Source organism: Heptranchias perlo, chromosome 7 (assembly GCF_035084215.1).
Source record: "Heptranchias perlo isolate sHepPer1 chromosome 7, sHepPer1.hap1, whole genome shotgun sequence".
Classification (NCBI taxonomy): Eukaryota; Metazoa; Chordata; class Chondrichthyes; order Hexanchiformes; family Hexanchidae; genus Heptranchias; species Heptranchias perlo.
The window spans coordinates 43767825-43795788 of NC_090331.1; the positions used below are offsets into that span (position 1 = coordinate 43767825).

At 41.6% G+C, this 27964-nt stretch overlaps 1 protein-coding gene across 3 annotated transcripts; it reads right to left on the reverse strand.

The window, feature by feature from the left end:
- Nucleotides 1-27964, reverse strand: LOC137323295 (death-associated protein-like 1). Of its 3 annotated transcripts, XM_067986786.1 has the most exons (5): nucleotides 27867-27964; nucleotides 16325-16522; nucleotides 9639-9714; nucleotides 7261-7315; nucleotides 1-780 (listed from the first exon to the last, which is right to left on the reverse strand). In XM_067986786.1, exons 2-5 carry the CDS (start codon nucleotides 16434-16436, stop codon nucleotides 670-672), a joined length of 354 nt encoding a protein of 117 aa, XP_067842887.1. In that variant the 5' UTR covers nucleotides 16437-16522; nucleotides 27867-27964; the 3' UTR covers nucleotides 1-669. The 3 variants fall into 3 exon arrangements, with proteins under 3 accessions (XP_067842887.1, XP_067842888.1, XP_067842889.1); XM_067986787.1 differs by lacking the exon at nucleotides 16325-16522 and having other exon boundaries at nucleotides 27867-27963; XM_067986788.1 differs by lacking the exons at nucleotides 16325-16522; nucleotides 27867-27964 and adding an exon at nucleotides 13637-13716.

A 27964-nucleotide genomic window follows, 5' to 3' on the forward strand; every position in this document is an offset into this window, starting at 1 on the left:
TTGAGCAATGTCCAAAGTATTTATTGCTTTTAGCTGAACAGGACATTTATCATCTGAACTCAACATGTGGGAACCACCACAATGCATCAAAGTTGGACGCCAGGGATGATATCTTGCCCCACTTTAAATTCATATTTTTGATGGGTGGAGGGGCGAAGATGGAATGTAGAAACTCAAAACAAACACCATTGTGTGGTTCATTAGAAGTTGGGGCAGCAGGGGTGGTAAACAAAGCTAAGTTCTCATTTTGGTTCCTTCTCCAAACTCTAGATAGAAGCTAAATTACAAATGGAACTAAACATCCTTTGAAATTTTAACTACTGGAGAACTGCTTACATGTTTGTAATTTACTTCTAGCAGCCTGTCTAAAATAGGTTAAAAACAGATAACTGCACTACAATTGCTTCTATTTGTAATAGTTGCCTGACTTATTGTAAGTTCATTTTTAATAGATCAGACAGAAATTTACAATCATAAGGATATTTTGCTATGTATTTCTCTTTCCCTACCACCCCCCCCCCCACCCAAAAAAAACACTGCCTACGTACAACTGAAGCAACCTTATAAGCGACAAACATATTGGACCAATGTTTCATTCGATTCAAATCGACATGGTGACTGCCAAGTGTCCATTGTGTGACAACCACTTTTTTTGGGATTTAACTTCTTTCAACACTTGCGTGGCTGGTGAATAACATGCAACTGTCTAGGTAGTGGAATCCTCTCCAGAGCAGGCTGTGGCTTTTGACGTGCAACTGCAGATGGATAGTTGCGGCTCAGCTAAGAGGAAATAAAAACATGTGGGTAATATGTTAGGAACGGCAGAAGAGTTTCTTTAAGAGTTTGCTTAAGGATGCAGGATCAAAAGGCAATTATTTCCAGGCATGTGTGCACTGGAATGCTTGAATACTCAACAACTTTCATTTATATAGTGCCTTTAATGTAGTAAAACATCCTAAGAGGCTTCACAGGAGCATTATCAAGCATTTAACATTGAGCCATGAGATATTAGGACAGGTGACCAAAAGCTTGGTCAAAGAGGGAGGTTTTAAGGAGCATCTTAAGAGAAGTAGAGAGAATTCTAGAGCATACATCCTAGACAGCTGAAGGCACTGCCACCAATGGTGGGGCAATTAAAATCAGGGATGTGCAAGAGGCAAGAATTGGAGGAGCGCAGAGATCGGAGTGTTGTCAGGCGAGAGGAGATTAGAGATAGGAAGGGGCGATGCCATGGAGGGATTTGAAAACAAGGATGAGAATTTATTATTTTTTTTTTTTTTTTAAAAAAGGGCTTCCCGGTATGGAAGCCAATGTAGGTCAGCGAGAACAGGGGTGATGGGTGAACGGGACTTTGTGCAAGTTAGAATACGGCAGCAGAGTTTTGGATGAGCTCAAGCTTATGGAGGGTGCAAATTGGAAGGCTCGCCAGGAGAGCATTCGAATAGTCAAGTCTAGAGGTAACAAAAGGCATGGATGAGAGTTTCAGTAACAGATAAACTGAGGCGGGGCAGGGACGGGCAATGTTATGGAAGGGGTCGGTCTTTGTGATGGAGCAGATATGGTTGGAGGCTCATCTCAGGGTCAAATAGGACAGCAAGGTTGCGAATGGTCTGGTTCAGCTCAGACAGTGGCCAGGAAGAGGGATGGTGTCGTTGACTCGGGAACGGAGTTTGTGGTGGGGACCGACAACAATGGCTTCGGTTTTCCCAATATTTAGTTAGAGGAAATTCTTGCTGTTGTACAAGCAATGTGACAAATCAAACAGTGGAGGGGTCAAGGGAGGTAGCAGGGAGGTACAGCTGGGCGACGTCAGCGTACATGTGGAACCTAATGTCGTGTTTTCGGACGATGGCATCAAGAGGCAGCATGTGGATGAGAAATAGGAGAGGGCCAACGATAAATCTTTGGGGGACTCGAGGGAACATTGCAGGAGCTGGAAGAGAAGCCATTGCAGGTGATTCTCTGGCTATGACTGGATAGATAAGAATGGAACCAAGCGAGCACAGTCCCACCCAGCTGGGTGACAGGAAAGGCATTGGAAGAGGATGGTATAGTCAAAACCTGCAGACAGGTCGAGAAAGATGAAGGGATAGTTTACCACAGTTAGTCACATAGGAAGTCATTTGTGACTTGATAAGGACCGTTTCAGTACAGTGGCAGAAACCTGATTGGAGGAGTTCCAAACACGGAGATGCGGGAAAGATGGGCATGGATTTGGGAGGTGACAACACATTCAAGGAATAGAGAGAAAGTGGAAGTGGGAGATGGGGTAGTAATTTGCAAGAACAGAGGGGTTAAGGGTGTGTTTTTTTTGAGGAAGGGGTGATGACAGCAGATTTGAAGGGGAGTGGGACAATAACTGAGGAGAGGGAACTGTTCACAATATCAGCTAACATGGGGGCCAGGAAGGGAAGTTGGGTTGTTCGCAGTTTGATGGGAATAGGGTCAAGGGAACAGGAGGTGGGTCTCAGTCAAGATGAGCTCAGAGAGGGCATAAGGGGAGATAGGAGTGAAACTGGAGAAAGATGCAAATTCAGGGCTAGGGAAGCAGCACAGGCAGCTGAATGGATGGTCTCAATCTTTGTAACAAAGAAGTCCATCAGCTCCTCACACTTTGTTGGAGGGGAGGGTGAAGGAGGCAGGGAAGAGGGGTTTAAGACGACAGTTTGTAGTGAAGAGAAGCCATAGATTATCTTTGCATTCCAGGATGATCCTGGGGTAGTGAGCAGTTTTGGCAGAGGAGAGTGGGACCAGATAGTGCTTTATGTGGTCCAGCCAGATCTGGTGATGAATGGCTAAACCAGATATCTGCCATAAATGTTCACATCTGCGGCATTAGGGAGCGGAGATGAGAGCTGTACCAAGATGAATGACCAGAGAAGAGAGTGAGTAATGGTTTTAATAGGGATAAGGACATCAAAGGTGGAGGTGGGGATGTGATTGAGCAGATCGGTAGCTGCAGAAATGTTGTGGAGAAGAGGGCCAAAGACTACACAGTTGGTAATTTGAAAGGGCATTGTAAGCTACTTTTGGGATTTGGGGGGGGGGGGGGGGGAAGGGAGGGAAAGAAAATTCTTTCCTGGGGTGAACACAAAAGGAAGTGGGGTTGGGAGGGGAGGGATGTGGATACAAGGAAGTGATCAGAGATGGCCTTATCCATGGTTTACATGATGGGAGTAGAGAGGCCACTTGATATAGCAAGGTCTAGGGGTGGCTGTGAATATGGGCAGGGGAGTTTATATGGAGGGAGAGATTAAGGAGATAGGAGAGCAGTGAACTCAAGAGCAGGAGTTGAGATGGAGGTTGAAGTCAATGAGGATGAGAAGTCACTCAGTGCAGAAGTTAAGGGAGGAAAGCAGTGAAGATATGAGAAACTTGCCATGGTGCTCTGCATATTGTGGAACCAATGTAACCACAGCCAGCTTGCCAGGGAATTTTAAAGGCATTTTTTAAAACAAAATTCTATAGGGTGCAATCACAGTAGTTGTGTTGGGATTGCACCTGGTGCCCTCTAACATTCACCATAGATGGCGTTTTCAGGGTCAGTGGGAAGGCATCTCACTTGCATGCATCCAGCCAAAGTGCCTCTTTGCATCCATCTGCCCATGCCAACAGAAACTTAACTAGCTACTCACCCACAAAAGGGGGCTTGGTTTGCCTGGTGTTTCTCCATCTCCTTCCTTTCCCACACCCCCTAACCAAGTAATTATAATTAATTACTGAGGCCAGAAGTAATTAACTGATTACTTGGTAAATTTTAGGCTCTGGTTTGACTCACGGGATGAATACTTTTTATACCATCAGATCTTGATGTTGCTCAAGGGAGTCAGATGTTATACTATGCTGTTTAAGGACATGTATATTACACCATATAATACAATGCATTATTTTGCTTCCAAGGTGGACAGGAGTCCCTTTAAAGTCAAAAGGGAAATTGGTAAGGAAACAGCTCAAGACCAAACGTTGTTGGAGAGGGAACTGGGCAATTTGTAAAGAAAAATGCCCAGTTTCAGGTCAGTATCAAGAGTTTTAGATGCAAGCATGAGGGATAAAACATGCTAACCACAACATCTTACATAAATTGAGATTTGCACCGTTATGCAATGTTTAAATATACTAAATAGTCTTGGATACTGTAAACCTTTTCATGTTATATTTCCTATTCCACAAGTGTTCAGTGCCAGTTCAGCAAAACTAACAGTGTGCCATGGATTCATACTTCAGTTTCAATGAAAATGGTTTAAAATATAATCAGCTCCTGCCTAACCTGTTCTGTTTATACTGCAGGGCCAATAAAGGGATAACTGCATGAGATTCACATCAAAAATAACCATATTTGCAGGAATCTCAAGCATGAGTAGCTAGTGCAAAGTTACATTTGCAATGTCACCATTCTGGTATTGACTTTTCCAAAGGTCAGAAGAGACAAAGACTAGTGATAAATTTGCACTGTTGACCAGGCAGTCTGAATGCTCAATATTCAAGAGACAAATATAACTCAAGGGCTCCACACAAGAGGCCCACCAGAAGCAAAATTGCTACCAACTGATGGAAGCACCAGGCAAAGCTTACCCTCTAAAGGGATCTTGGTGCCTCTGACAATGGCTTGCCTTGCAAAGCCATTGGGATATTGATTGCCTACAGTAAGTAATTAAGAGGACAAGCTGCTACAAAGTAAATTATACAAGAGAGGAAAGAACCCCAGTTGCATATGTGGCCTCACGAGTGATTGAGGCAGTACATTTCATGTAGCAATGCACAAGAATTTATGCTAATAACTCCAAGCAGCATCAGGTCAGAGATTACATGGCCAGGAGCTCAATGTTAAATTTTAAAAACTCATTTATTTTATTTACTCTAGCATTCATTAAACTTGGACATACAAATAGGACAATAGCAAAGCAGTTCAGAACAGGGCTTGACACCCAAATGTTCAGGCAGTTTAGAGCACTACAGTCTTGGAGGCAAAGAGATCAAATCATTCTTGAAGATATATATACACTGTAAGACAATAAATTAAAGAGCAATCGTGCATAGGTCAGCACAATGTCCATGATTAAAGTAAAAAACTGCAGCAGCTTTCCCTAGTGGTTCCTGTCCTGCCAGGAAGTAGGCAGAAATTCTTCTGCATGGTTCAATAGTGCACCAAAGATGAGCAGAACCAATAGGAAAAGCTCATTTGACCATGTTTCTGGCTGAGAAACTGTGTACAATGGAAGGAAGGAGGGAGGGCAGTTACTCACCCAGTATGATCCACAAGAACTGGCAGCCCTCTGGTACCGGAAGTGGCCATTCTTGACACGAGAGCCTGAACTGTATGCTCGTAAGCTATTCAGTAGCAAGACTACTGAACAGCAAGGCAACACAGCCAAGCCCAGTCTGATGCCCATGAACATGCCAAACAGGAGTCACTGAACAACAATTGAGAGCTTCAGCCAATGCTTTCCTTCTCTAGCCCAGAGAAGGCAGCTAGTTGTAGCATCCCCACTGCTACAAAGATCAGGAATCAAACCTGGTACTTTCCTGCTTTGACTTGTCTGGTTCAGTACCTCACTACAGAATGCTTTTACCCACCAAGCCATCAATGAAATAGGTCACCTTCATGACTATATTGGGGCAGTACAACTGCGGCATGTTTCATGGAATATGTCTAAAAATTCAGGTAATGTGGGGGGAGGGGGAAGGTAGAAGGAAATGGATGACCACTAAACATTTTATTTTGGCTAAATCAATCTGATGAACTAGCTGTTTAGCCAGATAGTTGTTTGGGTGGTGGTGGTTTGGGGGGCAGGGAGGCCATGAAAGAAAGCAGGAAAAAGTAAAGACCTTGGTGTCCACATCTGATCACTATGCATGTGGAAGAGTATGTAGCCTTTGGGCAAGGGCAAATACAGTTGCCATTCAAATTCTCCTGCTAACAGTTTAGTACAATCATTTTCCAACAGTTTTATCTGAAATCCTCTAATAATCTACATTCATTCCAAAAAACTGAAATTGTATATACATTAATATGATTCAAAGAAATGTATTAGACTATTTGCAGCTGTGCAGATAATTGCAACTAAAGCTGTAAATCAGTGCTCTGACACCAGACAGCAAGGAAAACAATTGGCTGGTCTGTACCCAGGTCTGCAGAGTTTAAATGATACTGATCAAATTTTATTAATCTGAACGTTCTTATATCGTTTAACATAAGCTTTTATCAGCGATTAACAGAAGGAAGAGAAAGATGTATACTTGGCTGAAGCTTTGTGCAACACCCAAGGGGAAAATATCTGTTCCCCAATTGAGTATTGGCTATGTGAATACAACCTCTCCAAATGGGTACCTAGGAATGAAATGGATGCCACACTTGCTTCCATCAGCAAGGTGCTTGTTGAGTGGGCCCACAGCTGATATCAGTTGTATACATCTCCATGCTATCTAGAAGGTTGGGCTCAGTGGTCCAATTGAGGATTTAGAGGGGGGAAAAGACATGGGAGGTTAACAATTATTTTGCTGTACATCGCCTTTCCATTTTAAAATAGGAAGCAAGATTTGAGCAATTGTCAAATTGTATTGTTTAGATTGAAACAATGATTTGAATCTGAAAAAGATTTTTAGTTACTTGGCAAGTAATGTTACAGAAGAGGGCAAAGCTTTCTTCCATCATGGATCTTCACACTGTACTTTCTCTACTAGAGTAGGAAAAGCAGCAACCCATGTCGACGTACATATTTTATGGGGGGGGGGGTGCAGGAAAGGATAAAAGTTCATTTATTTGATGCTCCATATAGCCAAATAACCTGCCAACACCATCAAGGCTCACGTAATGAATGGCTATTTCAGAGTTATACACCAGCAAGGAGTCATGAGGTGGGGAGAAAAAAAGGAAACGAGGAAGGGGAGAAAATAGAGATGGAAAGACCTTTTTGAAAGCTCAAAATGGTTACCCCCAACCAGCTGTCTTTTTAAAATATATAAAAGGCTTTTAAACATGCTGGGATTTGGTGCCACAGGTGCTGGTACCTCATCCAAAATAATTCTATGTGCAAGCATAGACATTTGAGCTATTAGATGAAGGATTTTTTTGTGAGGGGGGCCTCACCCAACATCCACTTACTCAAGAGTCACTCGACACAGAAATGGGAAGCCTGGGCAATTTTTGAGCACCTTTTAAAAGGTTTTTAAAATTGGCAAGTGCACAGGTTTGCATAGACGCAACCTTGTTTTGAATTAAAAATGCCAGTAAAATAAGTTCAATAGAATCCAACTACTCACCTTATCAATAGTTCTAGCCAAGATGAAACTCATTTTTGACAAGTTGATAGCAGTACTGAAAATAAAAAAGAGAACTTAAAGAATACTTCAGTAACATGATGATTAAGAGATTGGGTATTTTTATGATCCACAATGGATGAGAAATTGCAAAAAGAAACAGAACCCCAAAGACACAAACTTAGAGGCACTGAGCATTGAAGTACTAATGCTCACTGCTATGAAAAGGGGGAAATAAACAAACAGTCTCCTACTCTACTGCTCAAGTGGAAGAATATAATTTGTTGAAAAAAAAAGGAACCTGCAGCTCGCAACCACCAGCTTAAAAGGGGGCCTTTTCAGGGGTCTAGACCAGGCCGCCTAGCTGCCTCTTGAGGGGCAGCAAAGTCAGTCAAGTCCATGGAACTGAGGAATGGGAATTTTAAAAAAAAAATTTTTTTTTAAAATTCAGGCACACATCTAAGGACAAACCAGTTGCCATCCATTCAAATATGCATTTATACCAGAATGTTGGACTGAATGGCCATTCCATTAGATGAAACACCTACAAAATAGAATTACAGCCAAGTTGTGTACTGCTCACAATTTAAACATGGACAGAAAGAAAAAAGTACACAAAACCACCTACAAAAGTTTAGACAAAATGTATGGGTTTTTGTTTGAGGAGGGTGCAGATAAATGTACATGGTCACATTTTGTCTTCTACAATCTTCCTGAACTACAGTCACCCAAAAAATGAATTTGTACCACCTTCCTCAGATCAAGAGTTCTCATGTTATTGTACTGTAGCCCATGTGGAGGTGATGCATAAAAACTGGTGCTCAGGCAAAAGCTAAGTGTGTTACGGTCACTAGCCTGGATGTGTATTAAAGTTAGTGAAGTGTTATGTTTTACTTTTGCACTGAATGAGGTATTTAATCAAAAGTCTGATGTAATTTTTAATAAACCAAATCCAGTGCCTAAGTCACATGCTAAGTGCTTATTCTTGTGCCATCTGAAAACTAGAACCTTGTGCTAGTTCAGTAAAGCAACAAGGTTTTACATTCAACCCTGAGCAATGCTGTAAGATATTGTGCATATAAAGATACTGCTGCAAGACATGAGCAAGGGCTTAGTGTTTTTTCATGCCAAACATAAGAGGAGTCTTAGCCCAAGACCTAAAAATTCCAAAAGAATGATTGCTCTAATGTCAAAACAATTCCACACTTGTTCAGGGAACCACTGGCACATAAATAAACAGCATACCAAATAGTACCGATTTAGGGAGCAAATTGTGGCGGGGGGGGGGGGGGGGGGTCATCTGCTAAATACATGTGCTGCAGGCCAGCCTAGACACTAAATGTCCAAGAATTGCTCCATGTGGGGGTCTTGCAAATGCCATTATTTGAAAAAAAAAGTGGCTAGTTGTATCAATCATGACCAGGTGAAATGGCCCTCAAATTGTCCCTCGGCAACTTTCCTGCAAGTAACATAGGATGCATTCAACCATCCATCTAGTTATTTGCTATTGCACTACCAATTTGTCTCAAGTCCAGGCACCAGGGGACGTGACTAACTTCAGACAAACTGATTTTCTCTATGCAATGACATTATAGGGCTGAGCAAGAACTATACAACAGAAGTGACATTCTAGTTCTGTAAGGCATGGGCTAAAGTGATGGACAATTTCCTGACCTAGATGAAATTCAGGTCACTTTAGGTTTTAAAAAGTCCAAGCAAGTTCCAATCAATATTGAATCAAATGCAGCTAATCCACTGCAAAGTGAGTGAATTGCAAGCTGAAACTGCACCATGTGATATTTTCCCCAGCTAGAAACTAGCACAGCCAAATAAGTTCAACTGGAGGTACTTTCAAGAACTAAATTTAAAATTCTAATAGGGAGCCAGCAACCCAATAAAGGCACAATTTCCAAATGTCCCATTTTATGTCAGTTACCAACAGATAATCCAGCAATGGTCAAAGTACCAATAGGTCCGAAGTCACCATAACACAAATCTGAATAGACTAGATATCAAATAGGGAGGTAAAACTATGTAGTAAAAACTCTCCATTTTGTGTTAGATGTATTAGTGGATACCTTTGTGAGAAATAATTAAAAAGGTATCCATCATGAATAGGAAATCTTGAACCAATAACCATGTCATGAATAGGAATGACACTGGTCTCAGATGGGATATTTGTTCCACTGCCCCAAATGTAAAAAAAATTGCTCATAAGACAGCAAGATCCTGCCTCAGTTAGTTATGTCCCAAAAAACTATTACTTGCAGGACTAAAGGGCTACTATATAACTTGTATATTTTCATACCATCTTTTCAGATAGCAATCTGCCTTGTCTATTTGCTTAAGCACAAATCAGAAAAGGGTGTAGCACCATTTACCTTGGGCTTGGAATACATTTCTTGGTTTTCTGGTCACTTCTATTTTCCTCTTGTTTTTTGGAAACCCTCATGCCACCTTTGAGTAGAAAATAAGCAGCAACTCAATGTATAACATTCACTTTTTATAGTGGCCAAAATAGGTCATGGTCAACAAACATCTAACAAAGCAATTAAATTGCTTTATAATTTAGTTACTTAATACTTCACAAAGTGATTGTTCAAAGTATGTTAGAGCTAATAACTTTGCTATATGCCATAGTCAGATGTATTAATTCCAACCAATGTTTTGTTCATGGGCTAGACAAGTATACACTGAGTATGCTTTGATTTCAAATCATGATGCAAGTACACATAGGATGATCTTTTGATTTCAAATCTGACTGTTGGGAGTTGCCAAGTGGAGCAAGAACTCTAGAACTAAGTTCCATTACTGTTATATTTGAAAGTGCTTTCACATTGTAGGGCTGGTTGGGTAGCCCTAGCTCAGTGGCATTCCTTTTTCTAGAGAGAGCAAGAAAGGAAAGAATAGCACTGAATCCCAGCTGTGTCAACAAACAGCCAGAGAAGCCATAAAAGGAATCCAAGGAGCACAAGCAACAGCATATTAGCCAAGGACCACAGGTAATGAGGCAAGTTGCAAGGGACCTCCAGGCTGTATTACAAGTGCCAGCACTTTCACTTTTGTCAAAAGATCATGGGTTCAAGCCCCACGAAAAGACTGGAGTATATAATCTAGCCGATACATCAGTGCAGTACTGAGAGAGTGCTACACTGTCAAAGGTGTCATCTCTTGGATGCAACATTAAGCCAAGGCAGTGTTCAAGTGGCACTATTTAAGAGTAGGGAAGTTCTCCTAGTGTCCTAGCCAACCTTAATCCCTCAACCTACACCACTAAAACAGAATAGCTGGGTAATTTCTCAACACTGTTGGTGGGATTTTTGTATGCTAGTTGGCTACAACATTTGAATTAATTTTTGAAGTGTATTCACTATGAAGGCAAACAGAGCATAAAACTATAGATGCTGGATTTACATAGAAAATAGGAGGAGTAGGCCATTCGAGCCTGTTCTGCCATTCAATATGATCATGGCTGATCCTCTATCTCAATACCATATTCCCGCCCTCCCCATACCCCTTGATGCCTTTTGTGTCTAGAAATCGATCTGGCTCCTTCTTAAATATATTCAGTGACTTGGCCTCCACAGCCTTCTGTGGTAGAGAATGCCAGGTTCTAAAATAAAAGTTAGAATTTAGAATTCTAAAATTAAAAACTCGTCAGGCAGCAACTGTGGAGAAAAAAAATGAATTGACATTTCATGTGTGGACCCTTCATCAGAACTGGAGGATTTTTTTAAAAAAAGGAACAGAACAAAAAAGGGGAGGAACAACAAATAGAGTGCCATGTAAAGCTTTCATGTGGAAAACAGGAAATTGTTAAATGAAAGATGTATTAGTGGAAGATGTATTAGTATAAGAAATAAATGAAATTAAAGACTTTACAAGACAATGTGTGAAAAACTAATTTTTTTTGGGTGGGGGGTGGAGAGAAAGGAGAAATGGTAGCATAAAAACAATTGGAAAACCAACACAAAGGGTGCAGTGTTTCAAAGGAGCATTTTACCCAAAGCACCAACATGTTCTTTCTCCCCTCACCCCATAACACTGGCACACCCCCATCCCACAACAACAGCACTTGTCAGAGAAAGTGGGATCTATAGTTAAGGTTAGAAGTTATTGAAGGCTTGAGGACTGTAAAATGCCCAATAAAAAGCTATTCCTTGAGCTGCATTGGCACTGTGTAGAAGGTCAAAGACAGGAAAGAGTGGGATGGGGAATTGAAGTGACAAGCAGCAGGAAGCTCTGGTTCACACTTGTGGATAGAAGATACAAGCAAAGCAATGACTTCATTTGAATTTGGTCTCAACATAGAAAAGACCACACTGAAGACAGTATGTTAGGTTGGAAGCAGCACATGTAAATTGCTCCATCAAGGAGGAGTACTTGGGCCCTGGACAGTGGTGTAGAAGGTGAATGGACAAGGTTACATCTGAGAAAATGCTGGGGAGGGAGGAGGTGGTCAAAGAGTGAACCAGGACATTATGGGTGGTCAAAGAGTGAACCAGGACATTATGGAAGGAAGAGTCCCTTCAGAAAGTGGGGAGGGAAAGATGTTTGATGGTGGATTATTATGGCAGATGATCCACCAAATGCTGGTGAGGACAAGGAAGAATCCTATCATTTTTGTGTGTGTTGGGGTGGGGGGTTTAGGGGAAAGAGAAGGGGAGGTAGAAGCATAAGAAAATGAAATGGTCCCAGTTGAGGGGACAATTCTTGGCCAAGGCAAAAAACTATCAGAAGTTCTGGCATGGAAGGTGGCATCAAAGCAGATACAACAAAGATTGAGAAACAGAAAAGGAAATGGAGTCTTCACAGGAAGCTGGGTGGAAGAATTATAGTTCAGGTAGTTGTGAAAGTTGATGGGCTTAAAATAAACACCAGTTGAAAGCCCAATTCCAGAAAGAGAGTCAGATGAGCCATGTAAAAAGGGAAGGGTGGAAATTGGAAGCAGAGTTAAATGAAATTCTATAGATCAGGGCAAAAGCAGGAAGTAGTCATCAATATAATGGAAAAAGATCAGGGATAGCTAGGATCAATATGGGTTCCCATCTATTTATTGGGAGGAAGTGAGTGGCGTTAAAGCTGCACAATGCAAGAATGAGTTCAGCCAAGCAGAGTATATAATGGTGGGTGAGTTTACCAAAAATAAAAGTAGTCTCAATTACAGAAGCAGTGACATTTATTAAATTAGCACAAGACCATGTTAAAAAATACATCAACATTAAACCAAAGCTGCTTTTAATTCAGCTTCCAAAGAGACCAGCATCTTCAGGACAGCTCCTGTCTTATGCTACTAAATAGTGGCTCCCGAAATACAATTTTCATTAGTCCACTGCTGGGACCAAGTGAAGGGGCCAGATTTAACAGCCTAATTGACAGGAGCCCTCTGTTCTGGTCACCACATTACAGGAAGGGTGAGGGTGCAGAGGAGATTTACGAGGATGTTGCCAAGACTGGAGAATTTTAGCTATGATGGCAGATTGGATAGGCTGGGGTTGTTTTCCTTGGAACAGAGAAGGCTGAGGGGTGATTTGATTGAGGTGTACAAAATTATGAGGGGCCGAGATAGAGTGGCTAGGAAGGACCTATTTCCCTTAGCGGAGGAGTCAATAACCAGGGGGGCATAGATTTAAAGTGATTGGTTGAAAGATTAGAGCAGAAATGAGGAAATTTTTTTTCATCCAGTGGGTGGTGGGGGTCTGGACCTCCCTGCCTGAGAGGGTGGTAGAGGCAGAAATCCTCAATTCATTAAAAAAAATACCTAGGTGCGCATCTGAAGAGCCATGACCTGCAGGGCTACAGACCAAATGCGGGACAGTGGGATTAGGCTGGATGGCTCATTTCTCAGCCGGCACAGACACAATGGGCCGAGTGGCCTCCTTCTGTGCCATAAATTTTCTATGATCACAGATACTTGTGTCCTGGAATCAGTTTTTTTTTAAAAAAGTATAAAAGCAAGTTTTAAAGATAAAAACAAATTCAGCATTTATTCCAGAGAACAGCTAACAAAAAGGTGAGAATTGCAAGTTGAGAAATAGTTAAAAAAATTATTTTGATAATAAAGCTTTATCTTCAATGGAGATCAAAAAAAAAATCTAGTGGCCCTTGGTGTGTGTGTGTGTGTGGTGGTGGTGGTGGTGGTGGTGGGGCGGAATGATGAACTTCCCCTTTGGGGTTCAGATGCTCTACATGCAAGGTGTTGCTTTTTCTTTGAGGGAAAGAAAAAAGATTTACCTTTACAAAGCTTTCCCTACATGCAAGTTATCAATCTCAATCATATCTGTATGAAAACAAGCCAAGTGCATCTCCATATTGGGGAAGAGGAAAAGGAGAAGTGGAAGAAAGGCTGAGGGAGATACCTTGGGCCACTTTTGCATACCTTCAAAGTGGACTATTCGTGTAGCAGGAAGCCACCTGCATGCCTGTCTTCTTTGGACAGGAGTTAGACATCAATTGCCCCTCAAAAATCCAAAATGATCAGACCATCTCACACCATTAATGACCACTTTTAAAAAAGGTGAGAATAAGTCACTTTACATTTGAGTAGTTGAATACAACTTTCTAAACATTCCTCAAATTCTGGTTTGTATAGAATTTTTACTAGCTTTTGTTTATTTTTCATTTTTAAAAAGATAGGAATTTAATTAACCTACATCCACAGAAGAAAAATACTTGAGTCTTTGGTTGTCCCCCTATGGATAAGGAAAACTAGTGTACATGAGTTCTCAACATTTGTCAGTTATGATACTCTTCAAATTTATCTGCTGCAAGTAGGTACTATTTCACAATCATCTGCATTGAAATACAGTGAATACCCATCTATCCACACTATTTGCTTAGATTATGTCCTCCTGGAATCCCAATAGTTTGCCATTTCCTCCTCTGTCTCTCTCCCAGATTCTGGCATCAGCATCATTCCCATGTTTTCCACTTCATATAATTTGGACAAGTCCTAGTACAGATCCTTGGGCACACCATTACCCACATACCATCAGTATGAAAAGCATTCACTTCTCCCACTAATTCTGCTTCATCCCCAAGCCACATCTACCCTCTAATACTAGGTGCCTTAGTTTCCACAACAAGGCCCTAAAAAGCCTTATGAAAATCCATGTATTCAACTTCCATTGCATTTCCTTCATGTATACTCTTGCAATTTCCTAAAAAAAGTCAAGTACAACCTGCCCTTTACAGTCCATGCTGACTGTCCCCCAGTTGGCCATGCCTCAAGTGTTCTCCAATTTCATTATATATTATGGACTCTAGAAGTTTACCCACAAGCAAAACTAACTGTCCTATTTTTTTGGGATTATCCCCTTCTTTGACAATTATTACAGCTCCATGTGTCATGATTCCAGTTACTGCTCCCTTTGTCATGATTCAAGTTGCCAAAGATTTTGTAAAGTTACAGTTAATGGCCCCCATAGCTCTTCCCCGTCCATCTCAGGTATTTTAGGCATTCTATCCAACTGGTTCACTGATGACCTTTAGGGAATGAAATCTGTCGTCCTTACCAGTCTAGCCCATGTGACTCCAGTCCCACACCAACATAGTTGATTCTTAACTACCCTCTGAAGTGGTTTAGCATGCCACTCAGTTGTATCAAATCACTACACAGACTGCAGCAGTTCAAGGCTCACCACCTTCTCAGAGCAACTAGGTATGGGCAATGAATGCCAGCCATACCCACAAAAAAAAAACTGGGCCTAGTATTTCTACTTTTAGTCCCAATCACAAAGGTTCCTGATTATTTTGCCAGTGTTTGTTCTTCCTCACTATTCCTACAGTACAACTTTTACTTTCCTGTGTATAGATGGTGAAATATAAAAAAAATTGGGCATCTTGTTTTTTTTATGTGTATCTTCAATACACCCTCAGCCTTCTGAACTGTTTGCTTTCCTGCTGATTCTGACCAACTTGTCTATTTCAAGTTTAACAGTTTTTGTGAATTTGTCCCTATTAGCAGTTTTTTTTTGGGTGAATTAGTCCTCAAACAAGGAAGTTAGCCCTCAAAAACAGCTTCACTCTCAAACACCGACTGTACCTGGGTGGCATTTTCCTTTCCCAAACTAGTAAGCCCCTTGGCAACATTGGCTGTAGTTTTTACACCAACTGCAGGTGTAACCTGAAGAGGAAATGTATGCAGCCCAGTTAAACTGTCAGATTAAAAAACGAAAAGTTTTGGTACAGCTCCACGGTAAAAATTTGCAATATACACACCTAGTTTGCAGGAGCAGGAAGTCACCTGCACATTAAATTCCTCTGCAGTTTGCCTAATGCTGGAAATGCTACAGTTCTGGATGTCAAGTGGGTTGATAAACTTTAGCCTCCTCCCAATCAGTGAAGTAATGGAAGAAGCAATTAATGTCATCTAGTAACACATGTACTTCACCAATTACCTGCCCAATAGTGCAGGTTCTGCCAGAGCAACTCTACTCCAAATTTCAACACAACCTTGATCCAGACATGGAGAGAGAATTGTTCTCAACACTAAGAGTAAAATACAGGCTAATATTTGGGGGGGGGGGGGGGGGGGGGAGAATTCAAAGGGAAAACCATCCAGTCATACTTGACACAAAGAGGTGGTCAGAGGCTAATTCCAGCCCCAGGGCATTGCTGCAGGAGTTCAAGTAAATGTCCTCAGCCCAAATATCTTCAGTTGCTTCAAAATGACCTTCCTTCAGTCATGAAGTCAGGAGTGGAGTTATTCAGTGACAATTCTCGTGTTCAGCTCCATTCACAACTCCAATAATATAGCAGCCCATACCAGCCTACAGCAGGATCTGGATAACATCTAGTCTTGGACTGACAGCTGCCACATAACATTCATACCACACAAATGCCAGGTTCAAGAGAACCATGAAGAAAATCCAGCCATTTCCCCCCGATCTTCAATGGCATCCTCACCAAGCCCCAAGCCCCCTCCCCCGCAACATCTTGGGGGTCAACATTGACCAAAAGCTATTTCAACACTGGCTACAAGAGCAGGGCAAAGGTTGGGTACCCTGCAATGAGTGGCTTACCTTGCCATATCTACAAGGCTCAAGTCATGTACTAGAATACTCACCACTTGCCTGGATGGGTACAGCCACAACATTCAGCCATCCAGAACAGAGCTGTTTATTCTTCAGCCCCCATGCCATTGGACTCAATATGCACTGCCTGCACCACCCATGCATTGCAACTGCAGTATGTATAATCACCAGGAAAGCACCACAGCAGCTCACCAAGATTATTTCAACAGCACCTCCTGTGTCTTCTACCACTAAGGGAGAAGAGTAACAATATCATGGGACCATTATCTTCAAATCACACACCATTTTGATCTGGACATACAATTGTTGTTCCTTCATTGCCACTAGGTCAATATCCTAGATTTACTTAACACCATAATCATAATGACTACAGCGGTTCAAGAAGAAGGAAACAACATCTCAGGGCAACTGAGGTTGCCAAAAACACAGCCTTGCACCCAAGAACAGATCAAGAAAAAAAGTTAAACTTGAAGATCAAAATTGGACAGTAGGTAGAAAGAATATATATTAACACTTGGACAGGCTTTGTACAAATGAAGCAGCTCCGGAACTAATGACTTGCCCAGTATTCTAAAGAAACTTGACTTGGAGAAAACTGGTTTCCCCCCCCCCCCCCCCCCCCGAATGATTCAGTCTTGGGAAACAACTTCAGAAACTGCCAACTCTCTAGTACTTCACCTAAATGGTGATTATTCACATTGAAACTCTAGATGGTGTCAGTGGCTATTTTGCCATGGAGTATGGTTGGGGGTGGGGGAAGTGAAAAGAAAGCAAGCATCCACCTCCAGATAGTAGTTCCTACGGGAGATCACTGGATAACTATCAGGAATGAGCAACCAGATAGATACTTTTTCAAAAGAAATCTGTTTATGGCCACAGCTGAGCATAACTAATTCAGTACAGACCTGGGACCAAATTGCCTCCTTTGCGGTTTAAGGACTCAGACACATCACACGGTGCAAATACATATGGAAAACATTTTGAAGCTAACTTTAATTGGCAGGGCTTTGAGTCTATCCTGTTGAAAGGTTTATTTTTAACATTACTGTAAACAGAATGCATTTATAACTTCACTTTAAATCCTCCATTCTTCTCCCTTTCAAAAAACAGCATGTGTTGCATCATTGTATCTTCACTCCTGTACACATAAAAGCCAGAAAAATACAGTTCTTCCACTGTTATTGGAAACATTTGTGTTCTACATTAAATGTTAATTGAGAAAAGTCCAACTGTCTGAAGAGACATCTTGTTCCAGCTGTTACAGATTTGGCACCATCAAGACAGGTTAATAACGTGACTACAAGAAATTATTAGGTTGAACTTCCTCAAATTTTCAAAAAAGTGATACATGCTCAGTATTAGTTTACCATTTCACTTTAAAACACAATTGTGAAAATCTACTTGGCTGAGTTTTTCTGGAAAACCTAATCTTGAACCAAATGCAGAAATTTCATTCTATTTGTAGGTACAGCATTTTGATAATGCCATAAAGTTATTGATGCTTTTTCCTTCATCATGGCCACCTTGAATTTTTTGAAGTGACAAGTCGTGCCTGTGTTAACTGCACACCGTTGTAGGGTTTAAGACTTCCAAAAGACACTTGTTAAGTTTCACATTGAAGTTTGCTAATTAAGCTCAAAGCCATAGGGAGTCAGTAAAATCTGGGTATGCCTAAGAAATTAGCTGAAGGGTTAAAAAAACCCAAGTACTGATTAGAGCAGTGTTGTCCAATACAGCATTGAGTGGCACGGGACCGGGGAGTCTGAAACAGACAGAACAAAAAAAACCAAAAAAAGTGACATCACAACACAAGGAGGAGGAGTGACAGGGTAAATTACAGATAAGTATTTAGTTTATTGGTCAGTGTTTTTAATAGTGAGCATTTTTTTTTGTTGGTTAGAATTTGTGTTTTAGTGTTTGCTAAACAATTAAAACTACAATATTAATTGGTAGCTGATTATCTTAAAGAGGCTAAAAAGAAATAATAAATGAGTTAATGGGGTACAAAGATAAAACATTACTTTCACTCAAGGGACAGCTGAAACCCATTGCCTCCAATTCCTCCACTATGTGGGAACTCCAGAACACTAGGTGTTCTCAGTGACCACGAACGTAGGAAGTGCTTCCAGTTGCTCGAGCTCAGAGTTTGATGAGCAGCTGGAATCACGGCAGGGTGTACGGATGGCTGAGAATTTCCTGGACTTTACGTTCAAGGAGGTGGTCATCCCACAGCGACAGAGAGCTCAGGACAGTAAGTGGGTGGTTATCAGACAGGGTAGGAATCGTCCGGGAGCACGTTGCTCACTAACCAATTTTCAGTATGAGAGGGTGATGACATCTTGGATGAAAGCAGTCCAGAGCAAAGGAGTGGGTGGCAGCACAGCGAAGTGTAGGAATGCAGTAGTTATAGGGGATTCAAGAGTCAGTGGGACAGACAGGCGATTCTGCAACCACTGTCGCGAGTCCCGCTTGGTGTTGCCTCCCTGGTGCCGGGGTAAAAGGATGTTACAGAGCGAGTGCAGAACATTTTTTTTTGGGGGGGGGGGGGGGGGGAAGACAGCCAGAAGTCGTGGTCCATGTGAGAACCTTTGACATGGGGAGGAAAAAGGGTTAAGGTCCTGCAGTCAGTTTCAGGAGCTATGGAGGAAGTTAAAAAGTAGGTCCTCAAAAAAGGTAGTAATCAATTTCCAGATTACTCCCAGTACCAAGCTCTAGTGAGGATAGGAATAGTAGGATAAGACAGGTTAATGTGTGGCTGAAGAAATGGTGCAGGAGGGAGGGCTTCAGATTCCTGGGGCATCGGGACCAGTTCTGGAGCAGGAGTGATCTATTCAAGATGGAGATGTTGCACTTCTATAGAGCTGGGACCTATGTCCTTACAGGGAGACTAACTAGTGGTGGGGGAGGGTTTAAACTAATTTGGCAGGGGGGTGGGCACCAGGGTGAAACATTAGAGAAGAGAAATAAGGTGCACAGAGTGGGAAAGACAAATAGCACTAGGGTAAAGAATAGTTCAGAAATAGGAGGGTTCAGACAGGGGGGAAAATGCAAGGCAGTCTAAGAGTTTGGAATGCATGTGCATAAATAAGGTTGGTGATCTGCAGGCACAAGTTACCACATGGGACTATGATATAGTGGCAATAAGAGAGATCTGGCTCAAAGAAGGGGAGGACTGGGCACTTAATATTCCTAGCTACAAGATAGGGAAGCAAAGAATGGAGGGTGGGGCGGTGGATAATAGTACTGATCAAAGAAATTATTCTAACACTGGAAAGGGATGATGTAGTTGTCTGTCTTTGACCCCTCAATCAATTTGGTTAGAATTAAGGAATAGAGGAGCTATTACACAACTGGGTGTATATTAAAGGCCACCAAATAATGGTGAGGAGCACATCTGCTGGCAATTTACAGAAAGATGCAAGAACTTTTGCATAGTGATAATGGGGGACATAAATTATCCCAATATAGACTGGGATAGTAACAGTGTAAAGGGGAAGGAATTCTTGAAATGTGTAAAAAAAAGAGAACTTTCTTGATCAGTGTGTTTCCAGCCCAACGAGGAAGGAAGCAGTGCTGGATCTAGTTCTGGGGAATGAAGTGAGGCAGCATTTGGGGAACAATGATCATATCAGGTTTAGAATAGTTATGGAAAAAGACAAGGAACAATCAAGTGTAAAAATACACACAGGAGGAGAGCTAATTTCAGTTAAAAAGGGATTTTGCCCAGATGGATTGAAATCAAAAATCAGTAGGCAAAACAGTAATTGAACAATGGGAAGCCTTCACAGAGAAGATGGTTCAGGTACAGAGTAGACACATTCCCACAAGGGAGACAGGAAGGCATCCAAAGCTGGAGCTCCCTGGATGACTAAAGATAGAGATTAAAATGAAACAGAAAAAGGAGGCTTATGACAAATGTAAAGGTCATAATAGAGAACCGAGCTGAATACAGAAAGTACAGAGATCTAATAAAGGGAATACGGGAGGCAGCGAGACTGTGTGAAAATAGATTAGCGGCTAACATAAAAGGGAACCCAAAAGTCTTAAACATATACTGACAAGGTACTGCATAAGAGGCATCTCTATAAGATCCAAAGCCTCTAGTATTGGTGGTAATATGAGAACAGGCTGGAAGGAAGCAAGCAGAAAGTAGTTATAGATGGATTTGGATCTGGATCTGTTTGGAGATCAGTCACTAGGTGTCCCACAGGGATTAGTGTTGGGACCATTGTTCTTAATTTTTATTAATGATCTGGATGTTGGGGGTACGATCTGTGCGAGTGTCAGGACTGTAGACTATGCTCGACTGCTCCAGGCAGATCTTGATGTACTGGGGTGGGGGTGATGTTAGGGTAAAATTTGGGCTGTTGGGTTAAAAGCAATGATGAAGTGACTATTGGGTGCATGGCTGCGGTCATTGCCCCAAGACCACACTGAAATGCGCTTTGTGCAGACCAGACTAACCCTAAGTAAAAGCTTAAACATATGACTACTAAATAAAATGGACTCTACTAAACAAAATGGATTCTGTGACTGTGGGAAAGACAGTTAAAGTGCTGAGTTTGTATATTCCAAAAACTGACTTACAGTCTGGGAATACAAAAGACATTTCACAACGAGCTGATAAAACTACAGAACCAGACTGAATAGACAAAGACCATACTGTCTTAAGGTGATAACAGTTGTTTTAATATGATTGGAGGTCTGCGGTTGCTGTGCGGGCTTAATTGGTTAATGTATACACTAATAAAGACTAATGATGTAATAGCTACTGAAAATCTGTATGTCAAAGGTATAAAAAAGCATGACAACCATTTTGAAGTTGAGAAGGTAGTTGCGCACGCTGCGGAGCGTCCAGTTCTTCTCCCAATGTACTTTGTCCAATAAACTGCATGTTGAATCTTTAAGTCTGACTCCGAGTGGTGATTTTCCCACAACAGGTGAGAAATTGGGCTCGTGACTGGCACATGTTTAATTTTGAGAAGTGCAGTGTTATGCATGTGCGCAGGACAAATGCTCAACATACATCTACTTTGATGCTTTTGCCTCAAGGGTGTATGAAGAAAAAGAAAGATCTGGGCATTCTAATGCATTGGTCTCCAAAGGTTCATGAGCAATGCTGCAAAGCGATAGCGACAGCAAACAATGTTGGGGTGCACTTATAGGACAATTGACTAAGACAGAGTGTACTATTTTGTCTTTGTACAAGACCTTGGTCAGGCCTCATTTGGAATACTGTGTCCAGCTTTGGTCTCCTCACATGGGTGATATTGAGGCTTTGGAAAGGATGCAGAGAAGGGCCACTTCACTAATTCCCAGTGGTTCCTTTCCCAGAAAAAGGTGGACCTCTGAACAGGCTGTCAGCTTGTGCGGTGGATGCAGATTTACTGAATTCCTTGACGCGAGAGTGAGACCTGTCTCTGGCTGGGGTGATCACCTCTTTCAAAAAGAGGAAGCATAGAATTTTCATGGCCAGAGTGATCTCCTGCACTAGTTGTGATCACCAAAGAATTCTTCCCCTCCCAAATGGGCCCGGATTTTTAAAATCTGGTTTTTCACCTCTCCCAGGAAATCACATGGTGTGGGGAGGAGAATGTATATATAGTGATACATAAGATATCACACTTATGTAGGACAGGCTGGATGGACCAGAGAGTCTTCTCCAGTTCATCATTGTTCATAAAACAGTCGTCAATCTATTCTCATACTCTAGATCTCCTCTGTACTTTCTGTATTCAGCTCAGTTTAATAAACCTTACATTTATCATTAGCCTCCTTTTTCTGGTTTGTTTTAATCTCTATCTTTAGTCATCCAGGGAGCTCTGGCATTGGATGTCTTTCCTTTCCTCACTTGTGGGAAAAGGGTCTACTCTGGACTCAAACCATCCCCTCATTGAAGGCCTCCCATTATTCATTTACTGTTTTGCCAACCAATTTTTGATTCCAATCCACTTGGGCCAGATCCCTTTTTAACTCACTGAAATTAGCCCTCCTCCAGTTAAGTATTTTCACATTGGATTGTTCCTTGTCCTTTTCCATAACTATTCTCAATCAAATGATATGATCACTGTTCCCTAAATGCTCCCCCACACCCCAGTTCATTCTCCAGAACTAGATCCAGCACTGCCATCTTCCTGGTTGGGCTGGAAACACACTTGCAAGAAAGTTCTCTTGTACACATTTCAGGAATTCCTTCCCCTCTTTGCCCTTTACACTGTTACTATCCCAGTCTATATTGAAGTCCTGCGCACACTCCCCCCCCCCCCCCCCCCCCCATTATCACTGCTCTTATAGTTCTTGCATCATTCTGTAATTTATCCCTCTATCCCCTTCCCACTATTTGGTGGCCTCTACTATACACACAGTAGCATAACAGCTCCTCTATTGCTCCTTAATACCAACCAAATAGATTCTGTCTTTGACCACTCAGCTACATCATTCTTTTCCAGTGCTAAAATAGTTTCTTTAAATCAATGCTGCCACCCCCTACTTTCTTTCATTCCCTATCTTGAAAAACTTAAGCCTTTTATCTTCCCTGAATACCTTGCAGCCAGGAATATTAAGTACCAAATCCTCCCCTCCTTTGAGCCAGGTCTCTTACTACCACCATATCTTAGTCCCACATGGCAACTTGTGTCTGCAGCTCACCAACTTTATTTACCACACCATATGCACTCCAAACTCATCTTAGACTGCCTCAAGTTTGTCTGATCCCTCCTTTACTATAGTTCTTCCCTTTTGAAATCCATGCTTACTCTATTATATTTTCAGTTTCTAGATGTTTTTCTATTACATCTTTGATTTCCATTATCTCTCTTACCACCAACATTAAGCTAATTGGTCTCTAGTTTCCTGTACTGGTTCCATCTCCCTTTTTAAATATAGGAATCACACTGTCAGTCCTCTGGCACTATTCCCTTTTCTAATATTTATCAATATTATGTAATAGTGCCTCTGCTATCTCATCCCTAACTTCTTTTAATATGCACAGATGCAATCCATCCAGACCAGGGGTTTTATCCCCTCAGTTGGATTAGTTTATCAATTATCTCCCCCACCCCCTTTCTATCTTAAATGTCTTCATATCTTTTTTGATCTCCTTGTGTTTGAAAGGGAAAAAAGTGAATCAGCTGCTAAGATTCTAGACTTGGGCAAGGCCGACTTCAATGGAATGAGACAAAGACTGTCCACAGTAAACTGGGCAAATCTGTTAATGGGTAAAACGACTGATGATCAGTGGGAAATGTTTAAAGAAACATTTAACGTGATACAGAATCGGTTTATACCAGAGGGGCAAGAACTCTACTTGCCAAAAAAAACAGCCATGGACAACTAAAGAGGTAAGGGACAGTATAAGACATAAGGAAAGGGCATACAAAAAGGCAAAAAATGGCACAGATCCTGGCGAATGGGAAAGATACAATGATCAACAAAGGGTCACAAAACAGATAGCAAGAGCGACAAAGAGTATGAAAAGAAACTCGCAAGGGATATCAAAACCAGTACGAAGAACTTTTATAGTTATATTAGGAAAAAATGAGGGCAGTCAGGAGCAGCGTTGGCCCCTTAAAACTGAAAGTGGGGATATTGTCATTGACAATGGGGACATGTTGAACAATTACTTTGCGTCAGTATTTACAGTTGAAAAAGGGGATAGTCCAAGAAAACAGGGTTTTAAAGGAAGTAGGTGAGCACATTGCAGATGCCCTAACTATAATCTTTCAAAGTTCTCTAGATTGGAAAATTGCACTTGTCACTCTGCTTTAAGAAAGGAGAGAGAGGGAAACCGGGGAATTATAGACCAGTTAGCCTAACATCTGTTGTGGGGAAAATGCTGGAGTCTATAATTAAGGATAGATGACTGAACACAGAGAATTTTCAGTTAATCAGAGAGCCAGCATGGATTTGTGAAATGTAGGTCGTGCCTGACAAACCTGATTGAATGTTTTGAAGAGGTGACTAAAGTAGTGGACAGGGGAATGTCAATGGATGTTATTTATATGGACTTCCAGAAGGCATTTGATAAGGTCCCACATAAGAGACTGTTAGCTAAGATAGAAGACCATGGAATCTAGGAAAAAGTACAGACTTGGTTAGGAAATTGGCTGAAAGGCGACAGAGAGTAGGGATAATGGGAAGGTACTCACATTGGCAGGATATGACGAGTGGAGTCCCGCAGGGATCGGTCTTGGGGCCTCAATTATTCACAATATTCATTAACTACTTAGATGAAGGCATAGAAAGTCTCATATCTAAGTTTGTCGATGACACAAAGATTGGTGGCATTGTAAGCAGTGTAGATGAAAACATAAAATTACAAAGCGATGTTGATAGATTAGGTGAATGGGCAAAACTGTGGCAAATGGAATTCAATGTAGACAAATGTGAGGTCATCCACTTTGGATCAAAAAAGGATAGAAGAGGGTACTTTCTAAATGGTAAAAAGTTAAAAACAGTGGATGTCCAAAGGGACTTAGGGGGTGCAGGTATACAGATCATTGAAGTGTCATGAACAGGTGCAGAAAATAATCAAGAAGGCAAATGGAATATTGGCCTTTATATCTAGAGGACTAGAGTACAAGGGAGCAGAAGTTATGCTGCAGCTATACAAAACCATGGTTAGACCGCACCTGGAGTACTGTGAGCAGTTCTGGGCACCGCACCTTCGGAAGGACATATTGGCCTTGGAGGGAGTGCAGCGGAGGTTTACTAGAATGATACCTGGACTTCAAGGGTTAAGTTACGAGGAGAGATTACACAAATTGGGGTTGTATTCTCTGGAGTGTCGAAGGTCAAGGGGCGATCTGATTGAAGTTTAAAAGATATTAAGGGGAATGGATAGGGTGGATAGAGAGAAACTATTTCCGTTGGTTAGGGATTTAGGAGTAGGGGGCACAGTCTAAAAATTAGAGCCAGACCTTTCAGGAGCGAGATTAAAAAACATTTCTACACACAAAGGGTTGTAGAAGTCTGGAACTCTCTTCTGCAAACGGCAATTGATACTAGCTCAATTGCTAAATTTAAATGAGAGATAGATAGCTTTTTGGCAACCAAAGGTATTAAGGGATATGGGCCAAAGGCAGGTATATGGAGTTAGATCACAGATCAGCCATGATCTTATCAAATGGTGGAGCAGGCATGAGGGGCTGAATGGCCTATATCATGCCCACATTAGTCTCCCTGTTAAATACTGAGGCAAAGTAATTATTCAATATTTCTGCCATTTCACTGTCATTACCTGTGACTTTATCATGTATATGCCTTAGTGACCCTATCCTGATTTTTCTTTTGTTATTTATCTGTTGAATACTTACTATTTTCTTTTTATATTCCTTGACAAATTTAATTTCATAGCTCCTCTTCCCAATTGTTTTTTGAATTCTTGCCTAATCTTTTTGTATTCCTTTTGTCATCCTCTCCTTTGTTGGCTATGTACTTAATGTATGCCTCAGTTTCCATTTTGTCCTTGCTTCTTTATTCATCCATGGTGTATAATCACTAGCTTTTTTTTTTTAAAGTCAGATACATTTCTCCTGGACTTGACTGAACATTCTATTCTGATAGTCCAATGGTGGGGTGGGGCTGTCTCATGCTCCACAGTGCCATGGTTAGCATTCTGGGCAGCCTCCCAGGTATCAAGTATCTACTGGATAGGACCAGTGACTACAGGACCTCCTTCTGTACCTCTCCTAGGTTCCCACGACCCTGGTGATTAACAGTTACACTCCCCTTCCTGCACTTGTGCTATCCTCTACTCATGTCCCTAGAACCAAGGGAGGCCACTCCAATCTCTAAACCCCACACCTATGGGAATATGCCAAGTAGAAGGGTGTCCCACAGCCTATAATCTTTTTTAAAAAAAGCTTAGTAAAGGCTGGTACAACCCATTGACATAGGGGCAACACAATAACCCTACAAGAAACATAGAAAATAGGAGCAAGAGTAGGCCATTCAGCCCTTCTCCATGGCTGAATGATCATGGCTGATTGTCTAACTCAGTACCCTGTTCCCACTTTGTCCCCATATCCCTTGATCCATTTAGCATTAAGAAATACATTTATTTCCTTCTTGAATACATCTAATGACTTGGCCTCCACTGCCCTCTGTGGTAGAGAATTCCACAGGTTCACCACCTTCTGAATAAAGAAATTTCTCCTCATCTCAGTTCTGAATGGCATACCCTGTATCCAGAGACTGTGACCCCTGGTTCTGGGCTCCCCTGCCATCAGGAACATCCTCCCTGCATCTAGTCTGTCTAGTCCTATTAGAATTTTGTTTCGATGAGATTGCCTCTCATTCTTCTAAACTCTAGTGAATAAAGGCTTAGTCAACCCAATCTCTCCTCATACATCAGTCCAGCCATCCCAGGAATCAGTGCACTCCCTCCATGGCAAGCATGATGTGGAGATGCCAGTGATGGACTGGGGTTGACAATTGTAAACAATTTTACAACACCAAGTTATAGTCCAGCAATTTTATTTTAAATTCACAAGCTTTCAGAGGCTTCCTCCTTCCTCAGGTAAACGTTGTTGGAAGGACATCCTTCCTCAGATAAGGAGACCAAAACTGCACACAATACTCCAGATGTGGTCTCACCAAGGCCCTGTATAACTGTAGTAAGACATCCCTGCTCCTGTACTCAAATCCTCTTGCAACAAAGGCCACCACACCATTCACCTTCCTAACTGCACCTGAATGCTTGCTTTCAGCAACTGGTGTGCAAGGACACCCAGATCTCATTGCATCTCCCCTTTTCCCAATCTATCACCATTCAGATAATAATCTACCTTTCTGTTTTTACAACCAAAGTGGATAACCTCACATTATACTGCATCTGCCATGTTCTTGCCCACTCACCCAACTTGTCTAAATCACATTGGTGCCTCTTTGCATCCCCCTCACATTTCCACCCCAGCTTTGTATCAACAGGAACCCCAGAACCACTTGGTCAACCAAGGAGACCCCAGCCTCCACTGCCCATATCAGCACCTATATGGGCCACAGTCAAAACCAAACCTTCAGGAAGTTCCTGATCCACCTTCCTCCCTACCACCAAAACAAGGAACAGCCCTGATAGCCAACATTCAATAACTAGTGCTGGAGCTGAACTAAAGCAATAGCTACAAGGCTCCTGTAATATCACATAATCAAAGAAAGCATGCAAAAATTAAATGTTACCAAAAGAATTACCAGAACGTCCTTGCACAAAGTTACGTAATCATCAATATCACCCTTCACCTCTTTTTCCTAAAGCACTTATAAAGAACCTTATGAATTTCGGAAGTCGGCGGAATATCGAACGAGAAAATCTTAAAAAGTAGTCTCTGGAACGCGAAGTCCGTTATATAAAACTAGCACCCAAACGAAAATGAAGATAGAAAAAATAAGGGGAAAAGGGAGGGTTTTCCTCCATAAAATCTAAAATGTTAAAATGAGTGTAAAAAATTATCGAGATAAGGAAAAGAGCCAACGCTTCCCCATTTATACATAAAAGAACTAACTCAACTTTTGGACCAGGATCGCCCTCTCCCGAACAAACGAACCAAATCGAAGATCTGTGCGTCTCACTCTCACCTACTCCCTTTACACCAGCCCGAAGATCCCGTACTTCCAAAAGACTACATACAACCAGTTCCCACCACGATTTAAACTATTTTCTCCGACTCAAAACA